Below are 25,919 nucleotides of genomic sequence, written 5' to 3'. Positions count from 1 at the left end.
ACGGGGAATGAAATCACCAGCAGCAGTAGCACACCACCATGCACAGTAATAAGATCTATGTAAAGGCACGAAGGCACGAAGAACATCTTCCACTGGGGGAGAGCCCTTGTCTAGGTGAGAACACCTGGGCCCCTGTCATAGGAAGGCACAGAGGATTCCCGAAAGACGGCATCGTGCAAGCACTGGCATTGCCGTTAGGTGTTTTGAGATCTGATGGGCCCCGAAAGCAGCTGCAGACTGAGCACATCTTTAGGGCTCCCCCTCAGGACGGTGTGTTTAGGCTGGGCAGTGAAGCAGAGCGAGAACACCTGAGAGACAGATCGATACCGTCCTACAGTTCACACTAGTAGTGCATTTATTGGAGTGTCTCACATGCAGGAACCAAAGTAGAGATGATTTCTGGAACGAGTTAAACAATGGTAGATTAATACAGTTGTATCATCCTTACGTAAACACTTTCTACATGAATACAGCAGCAGTTTAGTGTTGGATTTCTTTGCTTTTTGTGTATTTTGTTTCTCTTTACATAGTCAATCTCTTTAAACAGTTACATCCCCCTTCTCCCCCTACCCCATTCCCAAACAAAAAAATATGCAATATTTTCAGTAAATAAATATTATCCACTTTTATCTGGAAAGCCTAGAGCTGTAATATACAGAGAAGCTATTACACAGGTTACATTTGTAGGATTAACAATAGCTCATAATAACATGTACAGAATGAGGAGCTTGTACTCATAAAAACACAGAGCAGGGTGGGGTGTTTGCCAAGGGCTAAAGAGAATCACCACGAGAGCGTGGCAGGGCGCGAAAGGCAGCCAGCTCTCAGCGAAACGCAACCTCACCTTCCTCCGGGGTGGAGGTGCAAACTGCTGCCATGGCCTGGGGACGGCAGGAGCGGGATGGGTGCGGCGACACTGGGGCCAGGAGGCTGGGGACAGAGCACGCAGCCTGCTCCAGCGGCCGCAGTTCGGGAGGGACAAGTGGAACGCGCTGCATGGACACCGGCGATGCCTCCGACGGCGAGGCAGGGCGATTCCTGCCTCCCCTCCTCTGCTGGCAGACAACGGCAGTGGGTGCAGCCAGCAGCTGAAGGGTTACCTCCAAGAAGGCTACAAACCCACTCACCGATTGCCTGCTTCATTATTTCCATAAAAATAACTGTCCTGAGCTGTTTTTTTCCAGGGAAGGCTCTGCGAGTCTTGCGGTTAGCATTTAGGAGGTAAACACTGCCTGAGCTGGAGCAGGCTGGCCTGGGGATGGAGATAGTGCGAGCAGTTCCCACCCCACAGCATATCCCAGCAGCCACCAGCCCTGACAATGCATAGGACCAGAAAGACTGCTGACAGTACTGCTGGGTTTGCTCTCCTGGTCTGCATGTCCTGTTCTCATGGGTGAAAATAGAAGAGCACTGAATAGGGGGAAGCAGGAACAGATTGCGCTGGCTGGGGCTGCCGGAGGAGTGTGGGCCCAGCTCCTGGTACAGCTTGAGGGAGGGGGCGATCACCTCTGCCCTGGGCCTGAAACCACCGCCTGCATCTGTTCTTCCGCCACTGGAGGGAAACATCTCGCCACCACAGCCAGCTCTGCAGAGTCCTCCATTTAAAAGTGGAAACAGCCAATTTATTCCACAAGAAACCTGAACAAACCCAAACAAACAAAAACCCCAACCAAAATCCTTCTTCAGCTTGGAAGGGTAAAAACAACCCTGAAAATGCAAGAGCCTGGGCTGATTCGATCAGCACGTTTCAGAGACAGAGGCTGTGATCATCAGAAGGGGAAAGGGATGTTGGAGGCTACGTGAGGGTCCCTGAACAGACCATTCTCTGTACCAATGCCGTTCCCTTTAAGAAAAACCATGCTACATCTTTATGAGCTCTTCTCCTATGAGCCTTGCCTACACACTAAACACCCTGAACGTCTGTCTGTACAGCAAGCACATTGTTATCTATTACACCTGCCAGAGATGCAGCTGAAATCTACACGCAACAATTAAAAAAACCCAAAGGATATATTTAAATAGAAATCATTCATTTCTTACATCTCAGCACACAAAGGGTTAACAGAAGAGGTTAAAAAACATACCGGAAAGAAAATATATTGACAAAATAAATATCTTAACCTAGAACAGGGTATTATTAGAACTTACAATGGATCCCAATAATAATTTAGTGTCATTGAGTGTCAGGCTGTGATTCCTAACATGCCCAGAAAGCCTTGGGATGTTATTTCTTATGGAAAGTAGTTCAAACTGCAGCTCCATCCCTCTTCTCACTAGCATCGGAGCCACACAGGTTCTCTGCCCACTTGCACAGAGGAGGCATTTACAATGAAAGCTAAGGACGAGTAAATCGAGAGGTCAGTCTTCTGAAGTGAAAAAAGCCCTTCCCTTTCCCCCAAACAGTTTCCACTGCCCAGGTTTTTGCAGACCACAACAGGATGGGGAAGATGAGAGATCCTGATACAGGATATTAAGGAAGCTCTAGTGTAGCTCTTACGTTAACTAAAGAAGGCTTGGGCTAAACCGTTAGTTATGCTGCACGCTCAGTTCCCTTCGGTGTCTCCTGCCCCCCCTCCATGCTCAGCACTGCCAGAGCCAGCCTCACGGGTTTGGGCTCCAAATCTAACTCGCTCCAATAATACCACCACCTACCACTCACTCCAGGGCTCCCAGGAGGCTTGTGGTAGAGGCTGTGCTTATACCAGACCCATCAAGGGTCGCACCAGCAGTATGTTTAACCATCTCTTCCAGGCTCAGCACACATCTCCCAAGGAAGGAATCTCCCGAGCGCTGGCCTACTTCCGCCAAAGCGGCCGCCTGTGCCGACAGCACCTGCCGCCCCTCAAAACGGTGCTTTTGCTTCCCGGCAGTGACGTGGATGTCAGCGGGGACAGAGGAGCGCCTGAGGTTATGAGCTAAGGAGAGAGTCCCTTGACTCAGCCCTACGCACACTGCCCATCTCCACTCAGCCCCAGCCGTCCTGGTTCATCTGATCTCCCTCCCCAGGCGGAGGGAGCAGTCAATCAGGAAGAGCTCTGCAAGGGCTTCCGGAAAGACCCAGGCTCTTTCTCAAGCAACTACTCGAAGACATAGGCCTGGCTTAGCATGCCAGAGAGAAGGAAAGTTAGCTGCCCCCACCTCTCTTTTTCTTTGCTTCGGGGTGGGGGAAGAAGCGCAGTACATCTGCTGGCAGTGCGGCCCTGCAGGGGGGTTCCAGCAACAGCACCAGCGATATCCTTGCCACTCAGCATCGTTTGACAATATCCCCATGCTTGAGCAATGCGATTATCTCTTGGGACTTGGCAGGGAAGCTGGATTAACATGCTCAGAATCACCTGATGCGGCCATTTACAGGGTCAATGTGTTTCAAGGATTTAGAAAAGAAAATACACACTTAAGACGCCCCCAGAGCTTTTTGCATTGACAGGAACACCAACAATTCATCTTATGCTGGCAAGACTGCTCAGGCAATCACCAGACACCGCCTGAAATCCAATCAGCATCACAGTGGAAGTTTCCCCAGTTTCCTGGGAGCTTGTGGCCACATCTGATGCATTGCGAAAAGGCAGGGTGTGGCAGGAGCTGGCAGTGGGGGGTCTGGCAACCAATTCCTGAGCAATGGGCTCACCACTTGTTAATCAGGGAGGGAGCAGTGTATGAGGGCAGCGGCCTACACATGCAACCAACTACATCTTCCAAGGCAGACTGTTCTGGCACTTACATGAGCCATGAAAGATGAAATAGAGAGAAAACCCTCTGCAGATCCATGCGGCAGGACTTTAGCTCAGGGGCAAGGTTAGCAGGTGGGGAAAACAGGCAGCTTCATCTTCAAGCCATCTCCATCCTGACAGTAATTTTTCCCAGCCCACTTGCAAGCCATGCCACTTTCTGCATAGTGCAGAGCTGACGGGGAGCAGTGAGCTACAGAGGAGCAAAGAGGTGCTAAGTCAGCCCTGGCGGGTGCCAGTGCAACCTGGCCTGGGCCCAGCTACATACAGAGAGATCCAGGGAGAAAATGCAAGGAGGGCAGAACAGAGGAGAGGATGAGCAGGGAGAGCACAGAGTGACATCTGACCTAGGACTGCCTGGAAATCCTGCACCGACAATGCTTCCCTCCAAAGACGAATGTGGCAGCTCTCAAAGACCATGATGCTCCAAACAGGCCATTTGGGAAAAGGTTATATGTGTCACAACCCACCAAACTACGGAGTACCCTAGAGAGCATGTTATGAGCTGAAATAACCACGTTCAGATAAAAACGTCTATCCCTTTCACAACAGCTGTTTAAAACTAACATTCAGGGAACTGGTGCAGGGAAAAGCAGCTTTAGTTGAATCTAAACACATTTCCCCATAAACACAGTTATAACTGTGGCTTCTTCGTCTAGAACAACTTCCGAGAGAGCCCGACACACATCAGCATCCCAGGAAGCTCAGACACGCCAAGTCAGAACAAAGTGGCTGGCTGCCTAAGACAACTAGTGCCCCGAGGAAAAGGGGCTGGAGCACTGCTGAGCAGAGCGCTGCCTGCATGGGCGTTCATCTGATAAAGTGTCTCTTTGTCAGGACAGGAGATACACTCTGCCACACAGCGTTCAGCTCTCACTTTGATCCTGCCATCTTGTGCCACTGGCTTCCTACCAAGGAACATGCTGGGGGACGCAAGGAGGGCTCGAGCGCAGCGTGGGCTCTCTGCTCCAGCTCCGTGTGTCGGCCCAGCAAGGCAGACACACGTGGTGGAAAGTCCTTTTAGCAGCTCCAGGAGGAGCAGCGTTATCAGCTGTGCCTCTGGCAAGCAAAGGAAATGTTCTTGAACTAGAAGGCAGACAACAGCCCCTTAGGAGCTGGGCGTTAAAAAGAGGCAGAGGTACCAAAGGACACTCCAAAACTGCTTGGGATTACATATAACACGGCCACAATCACCCAACGCTCTCTCAGGCCCAAACCTAGAAGGAAATGAGAAGTTTCACCTCTAGCACAGCCAGCCACTGTACTGGCTAATCCCTCCACGGGTAACCCTTTCCCTCAGGATTCCCACACAAGCCTGGGTAAGGTTTGCCCTTCTTCTCATACCTACAACCAAGAACGAGCATGTCAGGCCTACCAGGCATGGTAGGGAGTCCAGCAATATCAGTTCACACCCAGTCCATGCGCAGGTCCCATCCACTTGCATGGATGTCATTTACAAGAGCTGAGACAAACACTGAGCTGTACAGTCACTGAAGAAGGAATCTAAGGTAAGGACAAAATAATCTAGCTATTTTAAAAGGCAAAAACACTAGAAAAAATCCTCATGTGAGAATGCTCTCCCAAAGAGCAAAATGCTTCATGCACTAGTGTTTCAGCATCCATTTAGCCCAATGTTTTTCATTCTTGTCAACTGCCAGAGCTACTGGACACAGCCAACAGACTGCTTTCAAATTAGAGCAAGCCCAGATAAAACACAAGGAAAAAAATACCCTGTGAGATCAAGAATATGAAGCGCTGCACAAAGTGGGGGGAAACGACCACCATATGGTACTGGGAGATGTGTGAGTGGGAGAGTAAAGGATTTTGACTTGTGAAGCACATGTTGAAAGGGGAACAGTTGCTCCTTGCTGTTGAAACCAACACGAAAGCCAATACATTAACATTTTATCTAAAAATAAAGACACACTCCTCCTGAACATTCCAGCTCAGTCAATTACATGCTGATCGACAGAGCAGTCTACTTGGCAGGACCTGCCTACAGAAGAGGATGATCCCTATACAAATTGAAGGGCAAGGCTGCTGTCTCCCCTCTAGGCTTTTGTTTCAACACAGTATGACGTACTCATGCATTCTAAAGGGGTTTTCAGCATCAAGAGCTGGTTTTGTGCAGCTGGGATAGGAAGGAGGGGATTAAGCGAGCGCTGGAGAATCGTGGTCTGGCAGGAATAGTGTTGGGCTTAAATAGAAAGAGTCAGCTTGTGGGGATGGATTGTTTGAAAGGGAGAGAGAGAAAGAGAAGGAGAAGCAATCTATGAAACCAGGAGGGGAAGGGGTCGTTGTTAGCCAAGTACTGTGAGAGGACGCAGCGGCTGTACAGCGACGTTCTTCTGCAGAGCACGGCGGGGGAGCTAAGAGCAATCTTCACAGTGCAAAGAGGGCATCCTCTGAGCGCTCTTGCTTTTTCCTGCTGGAAGGATTTGTTGGAGGGGTGGGGGCTTCCAGGGGAGGGGATGGTAGATTGGGGACCATCTCCGCCGCTTTGGCTCGTTCTTCTAAAAATTTGTCAAACTCTGCAATGTAAAAACAAGGAAGACAAGTAAGAACTGGGGCTGTAGCCCCAAGGACAGAGGTTAGCAGGGTCTAAAAACCTAGTGCCTGGTGTCATGCTGGGCCGTGTTCTCAAGCACACACACTTGTACAATCCGACTTCCTCAGAAAAGGGTACAGACGACCTTTGAGATACCCGAGTTCAGTCGGCAGAGGCAATCAAAACCGACACTACTCTATCAGCTGGGACAAAAGCAGGGAAACATCATTCCAAAGGGCTGAGCAGCTCAGGTACGTGCTCCACTTGGCACAAACACAGTACACAGGCTGGGGAAGATGGCAGGAAAGCATGTAAAGCTGGGAGGGCTCCTAACGGTAAATGCTAACATTTTGTTCTGAAATGCTCTCCCCAAGTGCAGAAACATTTGTTGTAGAACATCGGTCTGGGAGAAGTCAGCATCTCAGCAGGGATCAAAGCAGGCAACGCGGTCTGTGCACTAACCTGGGAACAGCTCATAGCCACGGGTGCCTCTGCTTACCTTCACTGGTCACTCCTTCTTCCAGTTCGTCTCCTTTCTGCAATTGGAACAAAAAGGCATATGAACCCACAGGCAGCACCTCACTACTATTCTCTACACACATTTAAAGCCACTGGACAGTTTCCGTCACTCGTTTTTTACACAGTAACTATTTGAGCAGGGTGACCTAGAGAAATCACACGGTTCTCACGTCAGGATGCCAATGATGGCTGACATTTCACTGTGCTGCAGAGCAAGAGGAAGAGCGCTAGAGATGCTTCTGAAGATTGCTGGTGGCATCCGCTAGCTATGCTTTCCCTATTGGACCTAAGTGACAGTCCAGCTCGGTCTCCCCTTCAGACAATAGGCCTGGTCAAAAACTGAGCTGTATGAGCCATACAAACACTGTACGAGATGCCATCTTTTCCGTCACACAGTCCTTTAAAAAGTCAGGACTGTGGCAGGATGAAAGAAACTGTTGGGCAGTTAGCGTATCTCCATGAGATATGAGGGCTGGGATGCCAGGGGTCACTGCATTTCTCCCAGCTGTGTGCGTTTCAACACATGAATTCACAACAGTTCCTTAATATGGAGATTAAATTTAGCCCAAGGAGGTGGCATAATTGTCATCCTATCAGGATGTTAAAAATCGACTGCAACACTACTGAAAAGTCTCAAGCTGAGCCTACTTTGACATGCCCTGGCTTCCCTACCAGGAGAATGGGAACGCAGTGATCGGCCTCACAAAGGCGTCTAATGCCTGAGAATTAAAACACCACCTAGCATCTAATAGCTTTCCACTGTAGTGAAGTTTCCAAAGGTACACACAGCAGCCACTGCTTCATAAGCACAGGTACTGTTTGTTCCAATGTACTCCAAAAAGGATAAAGTAAAAAATAAAGTTTAGCTAACCTAATCTGTAACTTGTTCAGCTGGTAAGCAGGGAGCTGAAATGAACCTTTAAGAAAAATAGGCGGGCAGGGGGGGAACCCAGAGAGAAAACTAAAAATCTAATCCAAACTTTCTCAGAGGGTACACTTATCCACGTATGGTTATGATGGGGCACCCAGGCACCAGGGAGAAGAGGAAATTTAGCACAGCCATGGCCGGAGTGCTGGTGATACCCAGGCTTGTTCAGGTATCTACACTGCGCTTCTGTGCTTTGCTCTTTTTGAGCAGTGCTATCCAGGGCAGGACAGATGTGCAGCACTACCTCGACATCTCTCCGTAAGATTTTCTCTCCCGCTAAATTAATTTAAATGGCAAAGGCAAAAGTTTATTGCTTAAGCAGAGAGGACATGTTACATTTACTGCGTTTCTTTAAAAAAAATGAGGCCAGTTTGTAATTAAATTTGAAAATGAGTGCCTGTACCGTGACCTGAAAATACTACTAGCTGCTGAAAATCAGCGATGTTTTAAAGACAGTCAGTCTACCAAACTTAAACGTTGAAACCCAAGATTCGTTGAAATACTTTAAGGGGCTTCTGAGAGCAGGAGCCTCTTCTTCCTTTCCATACAATCAGCTCGTTTGGTGCTCAAACAGAAGGCTGACATGTCAGAGCGTGTCTGCAGCTCTTCTGCCAGGAGCCGGGGAGCCAGGCCTGAACCCCACAGCTCCTGCTGTGCTGCTGCCCAGGCAGGAGGTTGAACAGGCAAGAGCAAAGGGCTGCAGGAGACTTTAAGGAGCAGAGAGATACCTGGGGGCAATCTCTGAAGTTGTAAGAACTAATGGAAGGAGATGGGCTTAACGGATATGGTGACCACAAAGAAACACTTCACTAACATCGCGTTTAAAAGAACAGTTTTAAATGTTTAAGTGCTTTCCTATATGGGAATCAGGAATGTGCCATTTCTGGAATGCAAGCAATTCTGTGATGTTAAAATGGAGGAGTGAAAATAAAGCGGCTGAGAAAAAAATGTTTTGATTGTATTGCTGGATACAACCCTATATCCACCTACTTCTATATTTTGCTCAAAGGGAAATAAGGTATATGATTTGGAAGTTTCACTGCCTCCCTGTTAACCACAGAGCAGCACCAATAACCTAGCAGTGCGCTGAAAGTTATCCATACCAAGTGCTATTGCCCATGGGAAAAATGAAAATATAAAGAGTCTCACCAAGTCGGTACTGAGCCACTCCTCAATGTCATCCATGACAGAGGACTGTGCAACAGGGATCTAGGGAGTGCAGCGAGAGAACAGCAAGGCAGGCAAAAACCAAAACACATCCACAATCATGGCCACAGAGCGATGGAAAACGCCAGAAATAAGATTAAAAACAAAACAAAAACAAAGATGTAAGATGTGCTGGAAAAAAAAGGCAACAAAATATAAATGGCATTTCAAATAAAGAAACACTTGGAAAGGAAATTATGAACAACAAGGCTAACAAAACCAAGAGAAAGATTATGGGCAATGACGTGACTGGATGCCAGCGTAAGACGGGTAACTTTCCGACCACATATTAAAACCATCAGGACGGACTGATGATTCTAACCTGGATCGTGAAAAGCTTTTAAGGGTAGAATACTGGATATCAGTTAGGTTTCGAAATGTTAAATTTACACACTTTTTTTTTAATGGGTATTAGCCACAATGAAGGGTTAGCAAAAAGAGGGGCTCAAAGTCTTCAGAGTTTATAAAGGCAAACTGGAGTCTCTCTGAAGGTGGAGGTGTTCAGAGCCCAAGATATACAGTCATGTTTCCTTCCAGATCCTCCTCCCGCCACGGCACCGAGGCCTTGGCAAAGCTTGGCACGGCAGTTTAAAGCAAAACTGCCCCAGCCCGCCAGCCCCGCGCCTCTGCCGAAGGTGACCCTCTTGCAGCGGAGGCAGCAGAGCTGAACGAGTGCCAGCGCCAAGCGCAGCATCTCGAAGGTGAAGGCATGGAGGAGGCCGGGCAGCAGCTCCCGGGCGAGCCATGGGAGGAAGCCCAGCACGCGCTCCTCTCGGCTCCCGCTCTGGCGGCGGCAACGCCTCGGACCGCTGCAGCGAGGCTCACCGGAGCGTGCCCGGCAGAGCTCCGCCAACAGCTTCACAAAAAGGCGTGAAAGGTTTGCCCCTCTTCCTGCGAAAAAACCACGAGCTGCGCGGTTGTGACGGGCAGAGCGGACGCAGCATGTCGAGCGCTCGACTGTAACTGTTTCATGGAGCGCTGCAGGCGACCGGGCCCGCAAAGGGAAATTGCCACATGTTAGATGTAGAATTTTCCTGACTAACTATACTGCTTAAACATAACAGAGGGCTATGGAAGAAGTAAACAGGAAACCACCACAATACATCCAGTAGGGACAAGCCTGAAAAACACTTGAAAAACAATGCCAGGCATCCAGGGTGAGGCCAGCACACGGCAGCTGAGCGGCTGGCCTGGGAGGGGAGAGATCTTGACAGCGCTAGAAAAGCTTTAGAAAAGCTTTAGAAAAGCTTTTCTAGGAAGAAAAGGTGCCATTTGTTCAGAGTTTTGCCTGGAAGCTCTCACGGGAGGAAGAACCGACAGAGGCTTTGCAGATGAATTTACTGGGGGACGTAGTTCTCCCAGGGACCTGTCGTGGAGGAAGACGGATGGCTGCTGAACTACGGAGGCAGCGGTGCAGGCTGCTGCTCATCGACAGGCCTCCTCAAAACTGTTTTCTTCTAATCGAGTGGCCCTCGGCTCTGAGGAGGTCGGTTAAGCCTTTGCTCGAGGCAAGGGCTGCTGAGGTAAGTCAGTCGTGGCGAGGGGCTAGAAAGCCAGGGCTCATCTAAAGGTGGGAGAGCTGCAGCACCTCTCTCCAAGGGAGGTGCCATGCAGACCGCTCCGCTCCGACACCGCCAGCTCTTGGGCAAAGCGCACGGGACAGGCACGGGAAGGACCAGAGGTGCGTTTTGGCATGCTACCTTCAGTTACCACATGAAGACCCTGAGCAGAAAATAAGTTCCTGCAGTTCCTGCAGGCCCTGGAATGGGCCAGATTTAGGATAACTGTTCCTTTTTAATGCGCAACGAAGAGTTGAATCACGCGCACATATAGTGCTAGCGCAGTGCGCTGAAGCTGCTGCAAGCTGGCCAGGATGGCCATTAGCAGCAGGACGGCTCTGTGCGCATCTTCCAAGGTATTCGTTCCCAAGGACAAGTTGCATCTTGCAGAACTGACTTACTAGTTTAACAGCTTTGGAACATACTGGCTTCAAAAATACAAAACAATGGATTTATTCAGCCTACAGCAACCTAAAAACTACTGCTGAAGTTTCCATTACTGTCTCTCTCTTTTATTGCTTAACACTGCACACAATAATTAATGCATTGGATTGGAAAGCGTAGCCTTCAGAGCTGTCGGCTAGTATGCAGCTCAGAAAGGTACTTATGCTTCTTTAAAGATGGTATGAGAAAGTATGCATGGGGGGAGGAGGGAAAAATACCTTCTTTTGCTAAGAAGTGCAGTGGTACTGCGGTCCCTGTATTAGGAAGAACAGGAATTCAAATCTTGGTTATCCTGAAAACTCTAGAGATGCCCTGGCACGTAATCGATTCCTGAGAATTGCAACGCTCTAACTCTGTAGAGAGTCCTCTGAAACATTTCAGCAGTTTAGGAGTCTAAGCTGCTGTGTTTTGTAAGGCTAAAAAAAAAAAAAAAAGAAAGAAATTTTACTTTCAGACAGACCTGCTTTATATAACAAACAAATAAAAACCTTAGAAGTGCGAGAGCACTTCTTGCAGGTCATATATAAGAAGTACTAAGAGTTGCAAGACAAACATTTGAGCGTGTCAGCTATTTGCTATCCAGCATTGACCTTTAAAAACACTTCCCCCCATCTTCCAGCACTTTCAACACGCTTATAGAAGAGCCGAGGATTTGCATCCATTGCTCCTTCCACGGTCACACTGCCAATTTACTTTCTTCAGACTCTGCTCCCCATTCTTCCTAGAAAACATGTGTTGAATGTATCAGGTTTGATTTGTTCAAGAATAAAGAGGGGAAAAAGTACTCTCAAGAGTAACTAGACGTTTTAAAATGTTCTAAATATAACCTTGTACTATTTACATTTAAGTTGAAACTGACCACACACAGAATTTTATTTTTGCCAGTCAGTTGTGTACTTGGCAAGTCTTCCCCTTTCCTGAGGTCCTAAATTCAAGAATGTGGAGGGGAGTTTTGTCAAGATTAATTCCCTAAAGCACAACAGAAGCAATGTGAAAATAAATTAGCTAGTTTACACGTTAAAAAAGACAACAACTTCTGAGAACAAACAGCGGTGGCAGCCATAGACTAAATGGAAACGGCTCCAAAACGGGACAGTGTCTTGTTAAATACTTTGATTAGGCAAGCATACGCGCTCTAGTGAAGCTCTCAGTCTTGGCACGACAGCTCCCTAGATAGTCAGTGTTGGCAGAAAGAGCTGTTTTTATAAAGATATTGTGATTTCTTTTTTAAAAGTCTATACATTTAATACGTAGAAATTAAGCCATAACATATTTGAAGGTACTCTAGATAACTATTTTTAAATGAAAAGATGAAGTACTCGTTGTTCATATTCCTTTTTTTTTTCAGTTTTTGGAAAATCCTTCAAACGGGGTCCTCTAAACAGTCCTGAAAGGGAAATGGAAAAGGAGGACTAGGAGAACAAAGGCAAGCTTTCAGTCCCACAAAACCCACAGGAACCTGGAATCGAAGTTCATACTTAGATCTAAGTTAGATTGTGCTGGTGTTTTCACTAGCAGTCAAAAGCCAAAGAGTATTGCCAATAGATCTCCTCATAAAATCCAATATTCTACCCTTAAAAAGACAGTTTGAGGTTATTATTATCACATTTTATTTCTATTAAAAATGATCCCACTGGAAAAGAAGCAGGTATGAAATGACAATTCAGGTCTCCAGGTGAGCTCATTAATGTTCTTAAAATGTTTAACAAGGTTTATGCTAATTGTTGCTAGACGACTGCCTTGTAGGAGCTTAGTTAATTCACTTCTTTCTAGATGTTTAACGAAGCTGACACCAATACTTGGTTGGCTGCTATTCACTTTCCCCCTTAGTTAGCAATAGTAAAAAAAGGTCTGTCATTCCTGTGCTAGCAGAATTAGAGCTCTAAGACACACGCTAGCTGTCTACTCCGGCTTACTACTGCAGTCCTATAATCTATTTAAGGCTGTTGTGATCTTGAAATAGCTTCCTGGCCTCAATATTAGAACACATCTGACTTCACATGCAAGGATTTAATTAGCTACTTGATTGCTTGTAACTCTGTTTACACATCACATAGATGGGGAAGGCAAGAGCTCAAGTGCAGTATGTTCCCCAACACCGCCTGATGTGCCCGTACAACAACCAGCCAATCTGGATCTCATAGGCAAGTCCAGGCAGCTAAAGCCTTCATTCTCATGGGGTACCATACCTAGTCCTGTAAAGTGCTCCATAAAATGTAATGACTTGATGGATAATGAAACCCATGTGGTCTTCAGAACAAGGGAACATGCCTGCTTGCCTTCAAAAGGGAGAGAAGTCCTACCACACAGAAGAAACAAGATCTTCAAACATTTATTTTGCAGTTTGTCCGCAATTCAAATCATTTAGACTTCAAGAAGGTGACGTATTTCAATAGTCTCATGTTACCCAAGCCATTTCCACATCTTAGATCCTATCTCTCTTTATTGAAGGCAGACACGGCGGCATCCCACTCTGTTACTAATTAACAACATGTCAGCAAAGACTTCATTTAATCTTTATTCACATATCTTTGCTGGGGAGAAGAATCTGCTCTCTGGCCAGGCAGCTTGGTGGTAGTCAGGATGTAAGGCAAAAAACTGTTTGCATTATCTTCTGTGAATTCTGGTTCAGTTTCCCTGCCACTGTCTCAAATAAATCTCCCGACATGGTGACTTCAGCAACATCTGCTCCTCACTTTCGTAACAAATATCCACTTGGCATGTGAGCAGGGCAACAGATTATTTTAGCCAAGGCATATATTCACACAAACCTCAATAGCTGCCCAAAGTCATGGCAAGGGGTACTGGAATTACCTGCACTAAAATGCGGTCACCTAATGTTAAAGTCTGTGACTAAGAGCTGCTGATACAGATCTTTATATGACGCCTGCATGACTTATGTAACTAGCAAGGGCCCAGACCTTACAGGCCAAACAGATCTTTTACTGAAATAGCTTCCCCATAACATCCCTAAGTGGAGTAACTCACATTTGAACCAGGAGTGTTTTCCATAGCTATAATTAGGTCTACATGAGTTTTGTAGACAGTGCTGGAACGGACACAGGTGTAGTCTGTTTCTCCACAGCCCTGGCATCACACTGCTGACAAAACTGAACTGTAGATTAAACTGAAACAGAAACAATGCTGCCAAATTCACCAGGAGAGTACGCACCGAGCCCTGAACGAGGCTGCCTCCGCAAAGACGTGTTGGTGAACTGAGACGCACAGCAAAGGAGTGGGAAGAATTCAACCCTAAGCTTAAAAGTACCACGGTTTGGAAGAATATCAGGTCATGAGGGATGTGAACACCACTTTGGTAGGCTTTTTTGAGAGGAAGAATGTTGGAGAATATCCTTTCAATGGTCCTACTGTTGTACAGGCACAGGTAACGGCAATGTCAGCTCACCCCTCTTTCCCCCCTCATCTCAAAATTACAAAAAGTTACCAAAGAATTTCAACATCAAGTTCATACCTGGGATGATAGTTATTCCACTTATATTGCAAATGCTATAAGGTTGTATTAATAAATACGGTTAAGAACTACAGCCAGTTAAGAGAGAAACAGAGTTAATGATTAGTCTGGTTTTATTTTAAATATTTCTCTCTCCTATTTAGCATACAAACAAGGGTGACAGGCTTGTAAGAGCAGCGACTGGCTGGACAGCCAGAACCCCTTCCCTCCCCAAATCCGTATGCCTCCATGAATGCTGCAGTATCCTTTTTCCAGACTGAATAACCACAAGCCAATGACCAAATATTGTGTTTGCTTTTTTAATAAAGCAGTGGCATGAGCGGTGTGAACGGCAGGGGTGCCAATTTCATGCTTCCCTGCTCTTGTAAACAGTGGAAAGGCAAAGAAGAGGAACTAACTCAATCACTGGATTATTCATTATGGATGAGCATCTAACAGTGGTACAGTACATCTCTGGCTGCAACAGCGCCACAGAACAGCAAGAGCCTCTGTGAACCACAGTCAACGGCATCAGAGGCGAAGCAAGCACCATTCATGTTACAGCTCTTTCACTCTCATGTTAGGAGCTGTGGGTCTCTGACAGACGCTGAAATGAAACTCTGGCTCCCAAGGAAAGGTACCTGCAGCTGGGTTTACCTACGTATGCTAACAGAGCGGCTTTTGTGTCCTTGAATAGATAGGCAGATATGACTATGTATATATGCACGTATCCAATCACTGTGCATGCACCAGGCATGCTCTTCAGACAGGTTCACACACTGGGCCTCAGAAATCATCTGGATTAGACCTAAATCTAGAAGAATAAACGAAAAGTGTTTCATAGAGCTGGTGTACTCTGATATTACAAACTCTGAATTTTCTCAGTCTGAACTTCTTTGGGATAGGTTTCTGTTTCTATGTATGGGGAGATTTAGTTTGGGACTTTCAAGGCCCTCCCTAGTGGTGTTCCCATTCCACAGGCCCCTGATGCCCAGTCCCCACACGCTGCACTGCAAATTTGCCCCAGCCCACAAGGGAATTGTGGACTGCATGTTTTTACCTCAGCTGCAGTCACAAGGATAGTCTCAGAAGGCCTTTTAGGACTTTGTACAGCTAGGTCACGTTATTGGTACTATTTTCAAACACCTAAAATGATGGATTATACAGCCCGAGAATTCAAAACTGGTATCAAAATTTGGCTTTAAGGCATATCCGAGGCTATTTGTTACCTCCTTTCTGACTTCTGCCCTTAAGATAGGCTTTTGAACTTTTCTCTCCAAGCAGGTTCATGAGCAACAATTTCAAAAAGGTCAAAATGCGCACAGATTCAGTGATCTCCAGGAGCTTGGATTTTATCAAAACACTGGCATCACTCAGCATAGGAATTAAATCCTTCGAGTCAGAAACACTATTATACCTTTTGGAGTCTGAATTGTAATGCCAGCATAATTCCCTAACAGAGGTGGAAGATGTCAATCTAGCTAGGAGTTCTCCCATCCTCTTCTTTTCGTACAGAAGTGACCTTACATTACTCAGTCCAACTAAGAATGATCCCACAACCTCCACATATTTCTTCCAGACCATGAAGTTAAATGTTGCCAGAAGGGGCTGGTTTAAAGGCACCTAGAAATGTCCTCTTTATGGATAAGATACACGAGACTTGTGTTTATCCCAAGAAAAGTGGATACTGCAAAGGTAAATCAAGACAGTATAAGGAACCAATAGGATCCCCGGGCTTGTTCTGAAGGTGATCTGGGCTCCTGCAAATGATTCATTTGGTTCCAGGCCACTGCACAGGACAAACCAGTAATCGATGTAAAAGTTTCTCTTTGTCCCAGGTAATGATGTAGGTGGGAAACAAACTCCTTGTACTGTCTGATTTGAGGTGGTTCAGTAGGGTGGGATGAGAGGTGAATGAAGGATGGTTATTCTAGGTAAAAAAGGACTGGGGTGGGCAGAAGGAATTGCTTCACTGGTGAAGTCCTCACCATTCCTTGTGTAATTAGCCACTTGTCTATGGGCTCCATGTCTGAGTTCCCACCTTTACCTCTCCTCTGTGTTGAGAACAGAAAGGTCCATAAAGAGAGAAACCACAGCAACACCCATGATAAAGTAATACAACAGCAGCAAGTTAAAAAGTGCACATACATATAGACACAGACACACACACTGTCGCACACACACGTGTACACACACACACACACACACACACACACACACAGAGTAGTTTCTGGCAACAGCCACACCCCCATTCGCTGCCTCTCAACTCTGTCCGTGGAGGAATAGGCTTCACCCCGACTACTTCACTTCATAAAGACAGTTCACAGAATTTTAGCACTTCCTCCATGTTACTAAAGGAAAAACATTACTGATAAGAAGTGAGGCTAATGTTTGTCGTCTTCTTAGAAGAAGAGAAAGTGTAAGCTACACAACTTACTAAAATCAGGCTGCACTGGAAACCCTACTATAAGGCACAGGGGAATTTCCCTTGTTTATAAAGCTGTAATTCACAGCATACCTTACTTACCTGCTCGATCTCAACAACCAATCTCCCAAACTCTGCCTCAAACTCTAACAATAACCTGGACAGGGTCCTGGGCAATGTGCTCTAGGTGACCCTGTTTGAGCAGGGCGGTTGGACTAACTGATCTCCAGAGGTCCCTTCCAACCTCAACCGTGTGATTCTATCATTCTGTAATATGACAGCTTTAATGATGGTGTCGAGCAGCAGGGTAAATTATCACAGTGTGCTGAAGTGTTCTGGCAATCTTTCAAACTGCCGGTCTCTAAGAGCGACGCAGGTTAAAAGGACTGCTGACAATGCCAGTTCCCCACAGTGGCTCGCGCAGATCGCAGACTGTGTAGCATAGTGACGCCAAGACTCTCAAGATGGTTTCTTGTTCTTCACACCACATCCCTAAACCAGGGCCGTGGAGCAGAGTCATCTCTGTAGCTCCAGAGGGGCTTGCTCGGGACCGGCAGAGCTTAGCGGTGCCAGCTTAGCTCACTGGCCAGAGCCACTCTACAGAGCCACTTGTGTGTTTATATACCTCACTCCAAATACACATCTTATGGGGGATTACCTCTCCTGTCCCCATTACAACAGATAACGGAGAATCAGCTGTAATACTGTATACTTTGTTTCACTACTTGTGCTGAGGTAAAAAAAGGGGAAATCACTCCCAACTTTATCTGCTGTCTCTGTAACGTTACAGAACTGTTTCTTGGACATTTCTCCTCCCAGTTGTGATCACACAACTTCTCTGTGGCAACAAAAGCAATTCCCAACATGGAAAAGCAATATTAAGAAAACGGTGTATTTTTAGCTTGCCTTGTTTCCAGCTGCTAAATCATATTAAAAGACAGCTAATGCCACGTGACCAGCCATCTCTCTGCAGACCGTTCTGAGAACGACTACATTAGAAACGTTGGATTTTACCACTGGACAACTGTGCTGGAACAAGAAGTGTGTGAAGAATGTGTTGCAAAGCTTTTGGCTCCTCCCTAGGGCTGTTCTTAAATTAGCTCTCTACACAAATTAATGCGTGTCTTTCATTTACTGAGCACTGCCAGATTTTTTCCCACACATGCTGGGACTGGTAACTTTAGGAGAGTTTAATTTTTATTTCCTTTAAGAAGAGACACCCACGAGCCTCACGACACTTGATAAAAAGTATTGTTTACCAATTACTGAAAGATTACATTTCAAAATAAGCTATTCTGACTACATGATACAGTCATCAAGACCTTTGAAAAGAGGCTGGAAGTCTGAGCTACAACATCTCAGAGCCCAAAGTTCCACAACCCATAAAGCGTCTGCTCCAAAATACTTTGACCCATCAGATTAGCTTAGACATAGCCCTTTGAACTGACAATACTTCAGGCAGAGAAGCAGCTACACTGGTGTGAACGACACGTCACACTGGTGCCCCAAGCAGAATTGGCTGAGAACAAAAGTGTTAATAGATAAGACATGACCCCATGGCCACCAAGGGAATACAGCCCCCTTGACCAGTAGCCAAATATGACCCCCTTCAGTGCTTGCTTTTGGTTAGCTAGGAACAAAGAACAGAATCTCAAATCCTTTCCGAGGTCCTCCCAGCAACACAGCACTGCAGCGCCGTGATCCTGGGGGCTTGGGCTGTAATGCTGGCTTCAGGAATTCCTGTCTCACCACCCTAATGTACTTCTGCCGCCACCTCCCCATGCCTCCCCCCTCTTCCCTCAGTAGCGCTGGCAGGAGTGTTTGTGGGGCCATCTTGGAAACTGGTCACCGGGCTGACCCGAGTTACAAATTACTCCTTTTTTTTTGCAGGATGCAAGGACAGGAACAAGCAGATAAAGTGGTGGGGTGGGGGGATGCTCCATAAGAAATCATTGCTGATGCCCTGTTATCACTGAACTGTGGCCAAAGCAGGCAGGCAGCTGTGATCTGACCCCAGCTGGCTCCAAACACAAATTCTCCTTGGCTCAGAGCACAGGCTGCCAGGCATGCCAGCTGCCCAAAGCACTCCCATGTCAACTTATGAAAGAACCAGGGCGGGATCAGCCAAGGGATGGAGAGGCAATTCGCCATGGAGGGAGGTGTGTGCGTTACACTGGCTCTCCCATGCTCCCTAGTGGTCAGTACAGAGCAAAATTAGACTAGGAAGAGGGTCTGAACTTGCTCAGTCGTCTAAAAACTTACATGGATTACAACAGCTGAGTATAAAAGAACAGGAGGGTTTTAAAGAGCTGGCGGTAAAAGGGGTTGGGGGATGATCTGCAAACTCTTTTCACGGTCTACTGTCCAGGTATCCAGACAAAGCTGGCCAACCTCTCCCTCTTAGACAAGTTTCTAGTGTCAGCTGCTCTGAGGTGACTGCTCATGTGCCTCTTTTGCTCACACAAAGCAGCAGGGAGCCTTCCCTGGGAAAGAACAGACTGCAAACAGGGGCAGTTATGGCAAGGCATCTCAAGCATTAAACGTCTACATGATTTCTCTTGCTGTAACTTGCTCATGTATCCCTACCCTTAGAGCAAAGTCTAGTAGATCTAGATGTTCATAAGCAAAAACGAACCAAAGAAATGCACACCGGTGTTCACAGGCTGTTCGCTACTTATTCATTTAAGTAGAGACTCCAGTCACAGAGCTGGACCCCCTAGGCAAGCTGCAAGAACACAGGAGCATGTACCCACTATGATTTGGAAGTCTTTTACGCTGGTGTGCTAAGCAGTAGCTCTTTAGAAATCATTACTTAGCAAGTACTTGCTCCTAGATACCAATTTCAAAATAGCCAGTACTAGTATGTCACTGGCATACAGAACAACAAGTCTTAGTTAAACCAGCTGTCTATACCTTGGATTCCATGCACAGCTTCAGATAACAAAATGCGGAGCAATGACCTACCCCTCCCGTGTTCTGTTTTCGAACGTCCAGGGCAGATGCTAGTCCTTTGACCGCCTGAGGATCCTCATACGTCACGCTGAAACAAAGGAACAAACCACAGAACTGGACAGAAGTTCAGCCATCACCCATGCAGAAAACACATGCTGCTCTGATTTACTCCCCTTGAAATCAGAAAGTACTTTTTTCTGTTAATAAGCCTTAGAGTGCACTAAGTGCATTCTGAACAGAGGAGTGTGCTCTGTATAAAGACTGTCCATCAGTTTCAGACATGATACAATAAGGATGTTTATGAAAAGATAGAAAAAACAGTAAGACTGGCATTATGGGAGAGGTAGGAAAACAGGTTATGAGATTAGCGGGATCCATTAGTGGGTCCAAGAACTGGCAGGGGAGTATGAAAAGAGGCCTGATTAAGAGATTAAGTTTTGCAAAGCTTTGATGATGACATCTGGAAGCCTGAACTTGTTGTGTGTGGGGAGGAGGCAGAGGGAGACTCGAAAACAGTAACTACGTGCTAACGTAACTAAGCAACTACAGTAAAGGGTCCAAAAAAGTGCACTCAGTTGGTTAATCACTGTCTATTTACAGAGGCTGGATTTTTAAAAAGCTTCTTAAATTGCTAATGAAAAGGGACATATAGCAGTCAGGTGACAGAGGCAATAACATCACTCTTCCTCTGAGCACAGTGGTGAACCCTCAGCTGAAGCAGATGCCAGCACCTGCCCATAAATCAGCCCCTGGGAGGAGCTGCGTGTCTGAGCAGGAGGCGCACTTTTCCCTTCCAGCATGCTGCCTTCTCCCAAGCTCTGAGCAGAGCACCCAGAGGCTCTCGCTTATGGATCGCAGCAAGGCACACTCATGTCCTTACTGCACTGCTGTTGCTCCATTTACATTGCGTACAATCCAAGGAAGACATAGCAATCCTCCCTTGTGAAATCACGGACTGATGTGTGCTCCCTGTTCTATTAGCTTGCAGAAGGAGACAGAGGTGCAGCGTGGGAAGACTAGTTTCATGCTTCGTTTAGCACAAGGGACAGAGGGACCTCCATTAGATCTCTCTGCAATGCATCTCCTTTCTGACTATACATTAGGGCTCTCAGACTGAAATCTCCAGCGGTAATGTAGCCCTCTACATGATAGCATGTCTTCTCAACACTGATATTGCAGCTGAGGCAGCACAAACAGCTATATTGATGGTTGCAAATGGAAAATCCTAATCAACTTGCTGAGTGAAGTTTTCCAGAGCTGATCTCTTCACAAGGCTGGTAAGTTTTTGGTAATCTGCTAAGGTCTGTGCTAGACTACTCAGCAACATTTCTTGTTTGAGACAAGATACTGTCTCAACTGTTCTGATTGCTGGGAGCCACTACATCCTCTTGAATTTGAAATCAGGAGGCAAGAAATAATATATGAAAGAAAAATACCTGAGAGTGTCTTTTTAATGAGTCTCATTTGAGGGAGATCAAAGGATTTCTAAATACGAGCCTGGATTTATTTTCTACTGAAATAATTGGACCTATTTAATGCCCTTGAAAGTGCCAGATCTGCAGCTCTAGAGACTCAAGCCCTACACATATAAACAAATTAGGGAGAGCGTGGCAGCTGGACAAGCTACACTGCCTTCACAGCCTGAGAGTGCCTCACTGCTGGGCCACAGGGAGAATTCAACTACATGGTAATTCATCCCCAAGCCCTTGATGATAGTAATTCGGTCACCAAAGGACTATATCCATGACTTTCTGGTGAAGGCCCATTTTACTCCTATATCTCAAGCACTGACCATGCAGATGGGAACGCATGCCTTTTTCAAAGGAAGCATCCGCAGAAATTAAAGTAAGTTCATTTCCGAGTTTCCAGTCAGCTCATTAACCAAGACAGTCAAGTGAAATTAGCCAGGCAGCTCTACCACAGCGAAAACTTCCCTACTTGCTCACGCTAATAAAGCATAAGGCCTAGATTCAAAGCAGAAAAACATACATCAAAACAACTTTCTTAGTCTGGAACGAAGCAAAGAAGTCTCAGGTTCATGCCCCTATAAAACAGTAATGCCATGACTCAAAGAGCACTAAAGACAAACTCCAACATACTTCTTTCGCTGCTCAGCCAAGGAACTGCCTCTTGTCTGTGCAAACATGTCGAAATCATCCCGAGGACTACAGTGTTGTAGAGAGCTCAGTGTGCCACTGACGCTGTTTGTACCCAAGTCTGCAACCAGAGGCAAAAGAAGTGAACCAATGAAATAGCAAATCATACGCAAGCACCACTTTCATGACAGTACAGGTTAAACAAGAAATTATTAACAACACAGGAAAGCTATAGACAGCATCTAGTTAACACTTATGTTGCACGGAGCACCATGTATGAACAGCTCTCTATCTCTGCCCACAAGAGGCTAGAGGCTGCTAATCACGTGTTTCCTAAGGAAAGGACAAATGTGGAGATTGTCTTGTTCCTCCTGAAAGCACCACTCCATAACTGTTTCTGACCAAGCAGTCAATATCTGGAAATTGGCAGTTCACCTACTGCCAATCTCATCCTGAGATATTTACCATTCACTAAGATGGTCCAAAATGTTGGGCACAGATTCTAGTCTTCTCCGCAGCGTTGTATCTCAGCTACTGACTGTGAAAGCAACAGTCCCAAATCAAGTGATCTGATATGGGGGCAGTGCTGAAAGAGGTGAAAACCTCAAGAACTTTCACCTGGCTGATTTCATGGGGAGCTAAGCTGAAATAAAGGGAGTAGTACAAATTTCCCAAGAATGAGAACCTACGTCTGCCTCCTTTCCTCCACTCTTCGCTCTGGGTAACGCACCACTCCCCTTGTGCCAGGCTGGTTCCCAGGACAGGTTGCAAGGGTGCAGAGGAGTGGGAGAATCTTTCTAATCCTGCAAGCCACGCCCCCAAACCTTCCTAAGGCTACAGGGCAGTAGTAATCACTGGAGAGCCAAAGGGAGGAGAGTCTCCCTGACCCACAAGTGAGAGAGGAAAATATCTCCTCCTGAATCCCAGCACTCCACCGTGCAAAGAGCTTCACTGGCTTTTCGGGTGAGTAATGGGGACCCCAGCAACCCCTCAGATTTGCTCCCGCACTCACACACTTGGATGTGAGTGCCAAGTGAGGGGCCAAGTGTGGGGCCTAGCAGCCCCAGTGACCACTAGAGGGGCTATACTGATACAGTACAAGCCCCGCTGGAGAACTGCATGCAGCTTGAGACCCACAAACTGCCCAGGCCTTGACAAGTCCATGAATTACAGCACAATGCTCATCAGCACTACTTAGATCAGATACTCACCAAGCCCTGCGAGCTGTGAAGAAAGTGAAGATGGGGGTGCTGAGTTTCCAACCATTGGGCTCACTACAGCTGGGGAGCCAGGACCCAAATCTATTAGGTTATCTTCTGTCACTTCATTCAGGACCTGTTGGGACACACAAAGCACAGCAAGTTAGGCATGCCAGAGATTTCTTCCTGCAGTGCAAAATTAAACATCAACAAATAATGGGTACCTCCTAAAAAGACCCCTTTGCAAACTGCCAAATGGCCTAGTCACTTGGATCACAGGGTGCTAAGTACAGAATAAAAAGGTATTATTCTGGGTCAGCCTCTAGAAAGCCTAATGGGTTCCACGGCTGGCTCAGTTCGACCACTCAGCACAACAGTGGAACTCTCCTCCACTACATCTCTTCAGATTTGGCCAACATGTCTCTGGTTCTCCACCTCCTTCAGCACTGGACCGATATCAGACTTAAGTCAAACTTAAGTTTGCTACCATCTTCCACATTAGGTATAAACTGTTTCCAGAAACACAGCTTTTTTGTTTTGATTAAAGTTACATTGCAGAGCCTGTGCTGAAGTTTGCATCGCACTGCAGAAGAAGTGGCACTCAAAGTAAATAGAGAAAATTGTTAGAAGAGAGCAGAATAGAACATATCATAGTGCCATTCATCGTGCACTCAGATCTTGAAGACTCTGCTTGTCTCTGTTCTTCTCCCTGACAAAGAGGAAAGGGAATTAAAAAAAAAAAAAAGAAGAAGATTCAATGAGGAATGACAGAAGATCAAAGTATAAAATAGTTTTCACAGAACGAACAACTAGGACTATAACACTTCAGCCTGAAAAGGGGCTACTGAAAAAGAAGATGACAGAAATCCCTAAAATTATGAGTGGCATGGAGAAAATGAATCTTAACCATTGTATTATCAGACACGACAAACAAGAACTAAAGGGATCAAATAAAATCATTAAGTGGCTTGTTCAATTGTAAACAAAATATTTATTATGCACAGACACACACACACATATATAGTGTGTGTCTGTATACACACTATATATATATATATATGTATAAATGTGTAGTTAAACTGTGTAACTCACCGCTTAAGGACACTGTGAATGCCAAAAGTTTGCACAGATTCAAAAAGCAACCAGAAAAATTAATAGATGAAAGAAAATCCACCAAGGATTGTAAACGTAAAGATGTCACTTTTAGCTTAGTGTCTTCCTGAGCTAAGAGTTGTCACTTCAGGTTTGCCATGTTCTTATGTTCTTCCCCTGGTATCCACTATTAGCCACTAGAGGCAGGTTATGGGGCTGGACAGACTTTATCTGACCCAGTATAGCTATACTTCTGAGAAACTGCTGGTGTAACTGTTGATATAATAATGGAGTTAGGTACTTACTCCATTGCTGGCGTTTTGCGTTGAACGTCCTGATCTGTATCGTTCAAATCTGTTAAAAAACATATATAATATACATATATATACACATATATATACATGTGTGTATATATATATATATATATATATATAAAAAATCAACACTGATGATCAAGGCCACCAATAAACAAAGAAAGGTACAGGCTTATAACAAAGTCACATCGTGCTTACCACTGAACTTAGCTTTCCTTGGTTCAAGAGGGAACCTTAAAACCTTTAATTCCAAGGTAGTATGAAGGGAGGACAGTGCTACAGAAGTTGCTTTCTTGTCTACGGTGGGTATTAGGCTGATCAATCTGATCTTGCAGCACACAGATGCACAAAAAACATCACTGGATTTGTATTGTTATTTTTTTTTTCCATTAAGTGCTCCTTGATAGACTATTCTGTTAGCCAAGGGACAGGAGGAACTGCGGCAAGAATGATACTCCCAGCTGAGCACTGCAGTGAGTCTTACTCCCATTTAACAGCTCCCCCTTGCTGCAATAAAAGCAAATTAGAAGCCGTATGCACGCTCTCGCAGCTCTACCCAAGTAGCACATGGCATGAGAAACAATACTTAGCAAATTCATTTCTTGAAACATTCCGGGTCAGCTCAGAGACGGTCAGAGCCTATGTCCAAATAGGCTGGTACTTTCTAAGTACTAAAAATAACAGGGTTAGATAAAAATCCCACGCTTCTTAGGGGAAGAAGTCTAGCTAGTCAAGATCTGGTATCTTCTCTATTTCTTCCCCAATCAGCCATGCATTCGGGGCCCCAAACCTAAATCCAGCCTTTATATACTCAAAAAGGCAGGGGACCTACTTCCTCCAAAGGCCTGTCTGAGGCATCACGACTTCTTTGAAGTTACAATTTTTCCTCATGTAAAACTAGTCTCATATTTGAGTTCTCTATTCAGTATAAAAACAAAATACTCATATAATCCTGTGGGTTTTCTCCAGCTGAACAAAACACAACTGGAAATCTCAAGCAAATTAATTTTTTTCTTAAAGTAACACAGGAAACTGCAGATTTAAAAGGCTGCAAACATAAATTCAGGCCCAAATTTCAATTTAGGAAACTGTGGGTGTCTAGTATTACTGGAAATCCAGCTCCCCTAACTGGAAACCTCAGACACCTCCCACCTCATATTTCTCACCAGAAGGCTTATGAACCACGAGTTCTTTTACATACAAAGCTCCACAGTGAAGGCCAGAGCTCCTCCTTGAATCACTGACACCGTTTGGTAGCCATAGTAGAAACAGGTGTGATGAACTTGGAATGTTAGGAATAATGGAGGAGGATGGAAATTTATTGAAACATTCAGACCAGTACAGCTATTCTACAACAGCCAGCCTGCTAATATTGTTCAGTTCATCTTTAAGTTCATCTTAAATGCTTAAAAATATATTAGCCCCTGTCAGCAAAGTTGCAGATGAAGGAAAGGGGGA

The 25,919-nt window shown here is 45.8% G+C and overlaps 1 protein-coding gene across 5 annotated transcripts in view; it reads right to left on the bottom strand.

Annotated features, from left to right (window-relative positions):
• Positions 1-332: 332 nt before the first annotated feature.
• Positions 333-25,919, bottom strand: part of TOM1L2 (target of myb1 like 2 membrane trafficking protein) — a 58,927-nt gene continuing 33,340 nt past the window's right edge. For 2 of the 5 annotated variants that reach the window (XM_068907789.1, XM_068907792.1), the window contains 8 exons: positions 24,453-24,501; positions 23,068-23,191; positions 21,860-21,977; positions 19,773-19,848; positions 16,372-16,437; positions 8,873-8,932; positions 6,776-6,812; positions 333-6,259 (listed from right to left, as the gene is read on the bottom strand). In XM_068907789.1, the coding sequence (XP_068763890.1) occupies positions 6,111-6,259; positions 6,776-6,812; positions 8,873-8,932; positions 16,372-16,437; positions 19,773-19,848; positions 21,860-21,977; positions 23,068-23,191; positions 24,453-24,501 (679 nt within the window). In that variant the 3' untranslated portion in view covers positions 333-6,110. The remainder of the gene's footprint in view (positions 6,260-6,775; positions 6,813-8,872; positions 8,933-16,371; positions 16,438-19,772; positions 19,849-21,859; positions 21,978-23,067; positions 23,192-24,452; positions 24,502-25,919) is intronic. The other 3 variants (XM_068907790.1, XM_068907793.1, XM_068907791.1) reach the window with 2 other exon arrangements.

This window comes from Struthio camelus, chromosome 15, assembly GCF_040807025.1.
Source record: "Struthio camelus isolate bStrCam1 chromosome 15, bStrCam1.hap1, whole genome shotgun sequence".
NCBI classification, from domain to species: domain Eukaryota; kingdom Metazoa; phylum Chordata; class Aves; order Struthioniformes; family Struthionidae; genus Struthio; species Struthio camelus.
This window is presented reverse-complemented; position numbering and strand designations above follow the sequence as displayed.